This window comes from Stenella coeruleoalba, assembly GCF_951394435.1.
Source record: "Stenella coeruleoalba genome assembly, chromosome: 13".
Taxonomy (NCBI): Eukaryota; Metazoa; Chordata; class Mammalia; order Artiodactyla; family Delphinidae; genus Stenella; species Stenella coeruleoalba.
This window is the reverse complement of record NC_137159.1, coordinates 52240509-52248973: the sequence shown is the minus strand read 5'-3', so window position 1 is coordinate 52248973 and position 8465 is coordinate 52240509. Positions and strand designations below refer to the sequence as shown.

Below are 8465 nucleotides of genomic sequence, written 5' to 3'. Positions count from 1 at the left end.
TTATTCCTCCCGCGGCTTTCCAGGTGTTGGATAGGCGGGGCGGAGGGCGGAAGGGCCGGAAGTGGATTTTCGTAACCCGGAAGGGGAGTGCTTCCCTGGCTGTATTGTTAACTTCTTCTAGCTGCCGCTCGTCCTGCGGGTGAGGGAATCGTCGCGGAAGGATGGTGTGCGAAAAATGTGAGTTAAGGAGACTCTTCTGCGGGAGAAGGAGGCTGGGAGAACCTAACTGGAGTTCCCCGGGAACTTTGCTCTTTCTTTGCTTTTCCTTCGGCCACAGGTCCTTGATTCTAGCCTCTGTCCTCCTATACTGCCCTTTGACCATTCCTGCCCTCCCCAACGACCGTATCGTCCTGTATTTGCATTCAGAGTGGTCTCAGTTTTGCACCTCTGTTTATTTCCGTTGCTTCCCATCAACCCCGGGTATCATCCTGAACTGCTTCTTGACGGGCTTCCTCCCTTCACAGACCCGCCGGGTTGGAATGGATCTTAAAAGTCACTTCCACAGCATCTGGAGTTGATGGATTTAGTAAATAAAAGTACCGGACGCCCAGTTAAATTTGAATTTCAGGAAAACAACAAATAATTTTTAGTGTAAGTATGTCCTATGCAATGTTTGAGACTTGGCTCTGTTTACTGCTCCTCACTACAGTAAGTGCTTTGTCCCAAAGCACGCACTTTCAGGACATTCTTTACTAAAAAAAAAAAAAAAAAAAAGTATTCATTGTTTATATGAAATTTAAATCTAACTGGGTGTCCTGTATTTTATCTAACAAACCTAAGTCAATATCCCATCCAATGGCTTAAATGCTCTTTGCATGAATGCATAGAGGATTGAGGCACAGGGGTAGGAGAATCTCACCACCTTCAAAGCAGTCTGTGTAGATTTCACTGGCTTTTAGAAAAGTCTTTCCTCCCTATAGTTGCCATCCAGTGATTCTAATGCCAACCCTTGAGATTTAGAAAATATCTTATGGTATTTTGACCTCACAAACTGGTTATGTGTTTTAAAAGAGCTGTCATATCCCCAAATCCCTTTTTCCTACAGCTAGATATGTCTGACTCTTCTGTGACAATTTCAAGTCCTCTTATCCTGATAATTGTCTAATTAATATGATCCACTTTGTTTATATCCCTATAGTATATAAAACTTGGAACATAGATGCCTTTGAGTTTGAATCACAGTTTTTATATTAAGTGAAAGAATGACCATGGATGGTTACTTTAATAAATTCTCAGGGTGCAGAGAATAATTTGGGATTTCTATATTTGGAGCCTGGCATTCAGGAGGACCCTCCTCAGTGAGGCCTCAGCTTACCTTTTTAACTGCATTTTCACTAAGCCTTACCCTTTTCACTTCAGCCAAACCAAACAATATTTTGCCCGTATGTACCCTGAGTTTTCAATGCCTTTCCCCAGGATGTGTCCCTTATTCAGTTTACCTTCATCTTCTTTTCTCCTCTTTCTTCACAGTCTCATTGCCACTAACCCTCTCTATTGCCTTCCCCACAAAGCTTCACTGGATTTCCCTAGCCAAGATTATTTCTTCCTCCATGGAATTTCTCCTAGTACTTGAGCTCTCAATTGTCATACTATTTACTTTCCAGCTTATATTTTAGTTGAATAATTCTTAACTTTTTTTTGGTTCTCTGAGCCCTTTGAGAATGTGATGAAAGCTGTAGACTTAACATAGTTTATTAAAAAATGGATATACAAAAGGTTTGTGTACAATTTAATCTTGTTCGTATATTTCCTAAGGTCTACCTGTGAAACTCAGGTTAAGGACTACTATTAGAGAAATCAGTGTGCTATAAATTCCTTGAAATCTAGAGCTTTATCTCATTTGTTTTATTTTTATCTGTACTTTGTACAATGGCTTATACATCAGAGATGCTTAGTAAATATTTATGGAATGAATAGATTTATTAGATTTGTTTAAAGGATCCATGTACAGAGGAAGCCTATTATAAGCCATACTATTATCCACAAATTTTACTGAAGTCAGCTATCCATTGCCCACAGTTAATATCTTAAGTCTCAGTTCACTGGCCCCGACCCCAGCATTAACAGGCTTGTACATAATATGACTGGTGATGCCATCGCGAACTTTAGGCACAATGTAGTGTATTTATTAAATAGTAAACACTAATCTCCCTTACTTTTACTGTCTTGTTATAACAGGTGAAAAGAAACTTGGTACTGTTATCACTCCAGATACATGGAAAGATGGTGCAAGGAATACCACAGGTATTTTTCCTTTTAGAACATGGAAACTGAATCAGATACTTCTGTGAATAATGTTTTCACTTTTACATTATTTGTAAAATGATATGTGTACAATGTATTTTATCTGTTAAACATTAAGGAATACTAGATACCCCAACAATTTAATATCTTTTCTATTTAGTTCTCTCAGTGACATGTCAGGGTTCCTAATTTGATAGGCAGGAGATAGCAAAATATTTAAATGATTTTTAAGCAATGAGTATATCACAGTAATTGATTTGATTCAGCTTAATTAGAGTTAGTATTGAAAGCCCCCTCTCCTCACCTGATTTTTATATTCTTGAACAAATTATTTAAATGTTTTCACTTTCATAATCATTAAATACAGTGAAGATGTTTTCAAAGGGAACAAAAAGAAACATTTTTACTGTATTCAAGATCAATGGCACCAAAGTAGCGGCATCTAGAGTTTACATTAGATATATGTAAATATAGACCCATTCCTAAAGTCCTACTTTGAGTTTGAGAAATAAAATGATTGCCTTTTATCCAAATTTTTATTTTCCTAGTAAATAATTGTGTGGTTTTTTTTTTTAAGTAGTGTCTTTGAAACCTGGTACTAAATGAAATTTTTTAAAATTTTGATATAGGCTAGTCTGCTGGTAGGAGGTCACAAAATGAACTTTCTAACTAATTGTTAAATGTTTCATGTATGTGTTAATGTGTGAAATGTGTAGACATAGCACACTGAAATACATGTATATTTCAATGCAGAAAGTGGTGGAAGAAAGCTGAATGAAAATAAAGCTTTGACCTCAAAAAAAGCAAGGTAGGTATAAGAGCATCTATAAAGCAGTCATATTAATTTCCACTCTTTTTAATATTAAGTGTATTGGAATGAATTTGTTTTGCCTCATTCTGTTGTGATAAAACATAGTTAGATAGTTCCAAGCATGCATAACCAAGCTGTCTGTTATAACCTGCTGATTTCACCCTGTTCATTTTCACTGTATCAATATATAAAGATGTTATACATTATTTTTATAATTTCACCAGAAAGCATGACTTATTTTTTCTAGTTCTTAATTTTCCTGCAAATCAGAGGCCGCAGAGAAATGTGGACAGGTCATGAGCGCTGGAGTCAGACCTAAATTTGAATCTAGATTTTGTTACTGTCTAGCTCTGTAACCTTAAGCAAGTTAAACCAGTTCTAAACTTTTCTGAACACTACTTTTTTACCTAGGAATAGGGATAAAAATGTCTCCCACCATAAAAACAATTTTTGACACCATACTCTATTATATCCAGTCTTAAAAATTCCATGAATCCTTCCAGCTGCCGTCCCATTTCCTTGCTTCCTTTTACAGAAAAAGTTTTCAAAACCCTTATCTAGATGGTACTTTCTCAGTGTCCTTAAGTTTTATTTACTCCTTCAGCCGCTGTAATCAGGCCTCCATCTCCACCACACTCCTAAACCTACTCTTGTCAAGATCACAGGTGACCTTTAAAACTGATGGCTACTTCTCTGTTCTTACCTTATTTAACCTTTCGAAAACTCTCTTTTTTGCAACACTTTATTCTCTTGTCTTTGAGATACCACACTCTTCTTTCCTCTTAACTCACTAACTGTTCCTTCTCAATTGAGTGCTTCTGGTCTCAATCCTAGACTTTTTTTTTTTTTCTATTTATAAATTTATGATCTCTCCTCAAGTGACTTTAGTCCAATGGCTTTAAATTCAAACTGTATGTTAATGAATTCCACATGTATATCTCAGTCCTGACTTTTCTGAGCTCCAAACATATATCCAGTTGCCTCCTTGACTTTTCCAATTTGATGTCTGACAGGCAACCTCTTTTTCCTTCAGTCGAATCATAGTCTTCTCATCATTGCTCTATGGTCCAATCTAGCTGTGCAAAACTGGAATCCCTAACTGATTTCTTAATTTCCCTCACTTCCCATATCCACCAGCGAGTTCTTTGGCTCTACTACCAAAATATAGCCTGAATACACCTGCTTCTGTTCATCTCACTGCTATTACCCTCTTCTAAACCATCACAGTTTCTTACTTGGGTATTATAATAACTTTCTGTCTCCCTGCTTCCTCTCTGGTTCCCTATAGTTCGTTCTCATAATAACCAGGGTGGTCCTTTAAAGGGCCTGTAACTCCTTTGCTCAAAACCTTGCATTGGTTTTCTTTTTACATTGAATAAAAGCTAGGTCCCATACCATGTTCTTACAGGGTCCTCTGTGATCTGGCCCCTCCTGCCTCTCTGACTTCCTATTGTGCCAACTCCTGCATCAGATATGCCAAGCCCACTCCCATTGGAAGAGGTTTGTGCTTACTACTCCCTCTTCCTAGAATGCATCGCTAAGAGCTTAACAGAGCTGGCTCTTTCTTGTTACTTGGGTCTTAGCTGAAATGTCATCTCCTCAGAGAGGGTCCCTAACCAGCACCTAAACTAATGTCTTCCTTCCTTCCCCTCATGTCCACCACAGTATCCTCTCTGAATTTTCTCTACAGCAGGTATTACTATCTTAAAAGTGTGGTTGTTTTCTTACTTATTATCTGTCTCCTCTCACTAGAATGTCAGATTGATGAGGGCAGAGGCTTTGTCAAGTTCATCTTTGGTATTTAATAATAATAATAAGGCTTTTAATACGTAAAATGCCCGACACATAAAGGTGCTTATTAAATAATGGGTATAAAATAGCATGATAGACTTAAACTTCAATGCATTGTCACATTATGTATTGTTGACTGACTTATTGATGTCTTCTAAGACCACGAGGTTATTATTGACCAAGTTGTTATGTTTTACAGAGTGTATAGTTTTAGGTACTTCCAGTTCCTTTATGCTCCCAAACTTACTTCAGTGTCATTAATAAGTAGCTATTACTTTTGGGTATTTTAAGTATCTCACTTTGGAAAGTGTACGTAAGATTTCTGAGACATTAAAATGTACATTTTAGAATAAAATATGGTTTTAAGAAAAAGCAATCTCTAGACATGTAGGTCCAAACAAATTGAGCTTATTATTAAAAGGAAGAATAGTGTCCACTCTTAACTTCTCTTGTGGGAAGTAAAGTGACATTCTTTTGGATTTGGAAAAATTAACCTTTAAAAATGAGCTGTTGTATCATACCCAAGAGAAGAAACCAGGTCTAGGACAGTGTTGGTATTCAGTATATGAGTACGGTTACAAAAAGTTATTGCCAATTTAATGGGAAGTATTTCCTCTAAAGTTATTTTGCCTTCCAGTCACTGTAAGGTCACATTTTTTTTAGTAGAAACTTTTTTATCGAAAGGGATTGTGTCAGTTAATTGAAAATGTCAGTTAAAGTGGGCAATCATTAAAAGATACACATACTTTATTTTAAGTCAAAGCACATAACTGTACATGCATTCATCAGTCATTTGGCATTGAGACAAGGCTTTTTGAATATGAGTCTACTTTATAATTTTCCTTACATTAATCATAACCAGAATATATATTTCCAGTATCTTTAAGGTAGAGCAAGAACTGACACTTGTAAGGTGCCAAGTCCTTCCACTTAGGATTTTTCCTCAATTTTTAAGTTTTCTTACCCATGCCTAATTCCATAGCAGTTTTAATGATTCACACTTACCTGGTCATCCTAAAGTATTCATTTAGTTTTTAATATAATCAATCACTCTTTGTGTACTCTCATTACATGAGTTTCCTTAATATTATATCACATGAATAGATTGACAAATACAGCTGTTATAAACAGGTTTGGGATTACATACAGCTGACTCTTTACAAGCATACAGCTTACATGGAAGGGGCAGAAGTGTGGAGACATATTAAGAGAGTAGCCAGTTGGAAGAGTGCTATGCCTATCAATTGTAGAGCTTGATAGAGGGAACAGAGAGCATGAATTAATCACATTTGTTACTTAAGTGAGGTTATTTAAGAGTATTTCTATTGTATTGTACATTTTTCTTTCTTTAAAAAAAAATCTCTAGATTTGATCCATATGGAAAGAATAAGTTCTCCACTTGCAGAATTTGTAAAAGTTCTGTGCACCAGCCAGGTTCTCATTACTGCCAGGGCTGTGCCTACAAAAAGGGTAAGTTTCCTTTAATACCATTTTTGAATTCATATCAAACCTACTTCTTTTGATACTGATTTGGATAACATAGTGAAGGAGTAGCCCTTCATAAATTAGTCAAATGCTCTTTTTTCTAAGGCAAAATAAACTTAGAACTTGTCCTAGTTAAAAGTATATATTTTCTTTTTTTCTTTTCTGATGCTGTTAAATTATGTTTTAAGCTTCAGGAGTGACTTAAATAAACCAAATCATTTGTATTGGTTAGCTAGTAGATTAGTATTATTAGTTATTATTAAGATTTGATTACTTACATGAGTTTTTTGTTTGTTTGTTTTAGGCATCTGCTCTATGTGTGGAAAAAAGGTTTTGGATACCAAAAACTACAAGCAAACGTCTGTCTAGATGTATTGAAGTTTCTGGCTTTCCGTATGATTTTACTTTTTGCTTGAATTTTCAAGGCATAATATAGATGTTAAAGTTACAAAATAACATGTCTTAAGACAAGTTTAAACCAGGGAAGTAGATTGGTATTCATTTTTGTGCTCTCAAGAAGTTCTGAACAGCAGCAGTGTAACTAGTTTTTGCCTTAAGTTTTTATTTTCCTTACAAACATCTTATTGAACTGGGATAAGTGACAAATTTAACGAAAAATATTTTCCCAGTTCTGTATGCACTTTTTATTTATCATTACTCATGTAATTTTTATTATCCTTTCCCTCTACTTTATAGATATTGCAAAAGTGTAAGAAGGAGGTTATTGATATTTGGCTTTGAACTTGGCATCCAGATTTGGAATTTTTCCCTCATTCCCTTTTGGTTGCATAGTTCTTAGGATCAGCAGTCCCTTAATTAATTGCAGCTTCATAAGGCATTTAAATATCTGAGATCATTATTGCTAAATAGTTCCTTAAGTAATTAGCCCAGGCCCAAATCAAACAAAAGTTGTATTTATGTTATTTTTTATTTGTTCTTGAAGCCAAAGTGCCAATATCTTTCATATGAGAATGGGAATGCAAGGAACACTCCACACAAATCCAAATGAATACACTGGATTTCAGAAAAACACACATTACACATATTACCTTGAATTCAGACCATCATGAAAGCCAGGAGAACAGTGTGCATCCATGATGATGTGTAACGAATGAATCACCATTCCTTGGGAAAGCGCTTTGAAGCAGAAACCAAACTTCTTTTTAACCTCCTCCTCTTCTCCTTCCCCCACCAAAAATAAATAGACTAAGCAAACATTTTGACTCTTTTTTTTTTTTAATATATATATATAACATAGACTGCTGAAAGACTACTTTGAGGTTTCTTTTTCTTTTTAATTGAAGTAAAGTTGATTTACAATGTTGTATTAATTTCTGCTGTACAACAAGTGATTCAGTTATACATATATATACCTTCTTTTAAAAATTCTTTTCCTTTATGGTTTATCACAAGATATTGAATGCAGTTCCCTGTGCTATGCAGTAGGACCTTGTTGTTTATCCATTCTATATATAATGGTTTGCATCTGCTAACCCCAAAATCCCAATCCATTGCCCTCCCCACCCCACCCACATTGTTTCTGTTTCTTAGATAGGCTCATTTGTGTCATATTTTAGATTCTACATATGAGTGATATATGGTATTTGTCTTTCTCTTTCTGATTTATTTCTCTTAGTATGATAATCTCTAAGTCCATCCATGTTGCTGCAAATGGCATTATTTCATTCTTTTTTGTGGCTGAGTAATATTCCATTGTATATATGTACCACATCTTTTTTATCCATTCATCTGTCCATGGACATTTAAGTTGTTTCCATGACTTGGCTGTTGTGAATAGTGCTGCTATGAGCATAGGGGTGCATGTATCTTTTTGAATTGTAGTTTTGCCTGGATATATGCCCAGGAGTGGAATTGCTAGATCATATAATAGTTCAATTTTTAGTTTTTTGAGGAACCTTTATATTGTTTTCCATAGTGGCTGCACCAACTTACATTCCCATCAACAGTGTAGGAGGGTTCCCTTTTCTCCACATTCTCTCCAGCATTTATTTGTAGACTTTTTAATGATGGCCATTCTGACCGGTGTGAGGTGGTACTTCATCATAGTTTTGATTTGCATTTCTCTAATAATTAGTGATGTTGAGCACCTTTTCTTGTGACTGTTGGCTATCTG

At 35.6% G+C, this 8465-nt stretch overlaps 1 protein-coding gene across 1 annotated transcript; it reads left to right on the top strand.

The window, feature by feature from the left end:
- Positions 1-59: 59 nt before the first annotated feature.
- On the top strand, positions 60-7693 carry CRIPT (CXXC repeat containing interactor of PDZ3 domain). The gene is made up of 5 exons (XM_079941274.1): positions 60-177; positions 2179-2244; positions 2998-3052; positions 6213-6316; positions 6636-7693. The coding sequence occupies exons 1-5, from the start codon at positions 162-164 to the stop codon at positions 6698-6700; spliced, it is 306 nt and encodes a 101-aa protein (XP_079797400.1). The 5' UTR covers positions 60-161; the 3' UTR covers positions 6701-7693.
- The last annotated feature ends 772 nt before the right edge of the window (positions 7694-8465 follow it).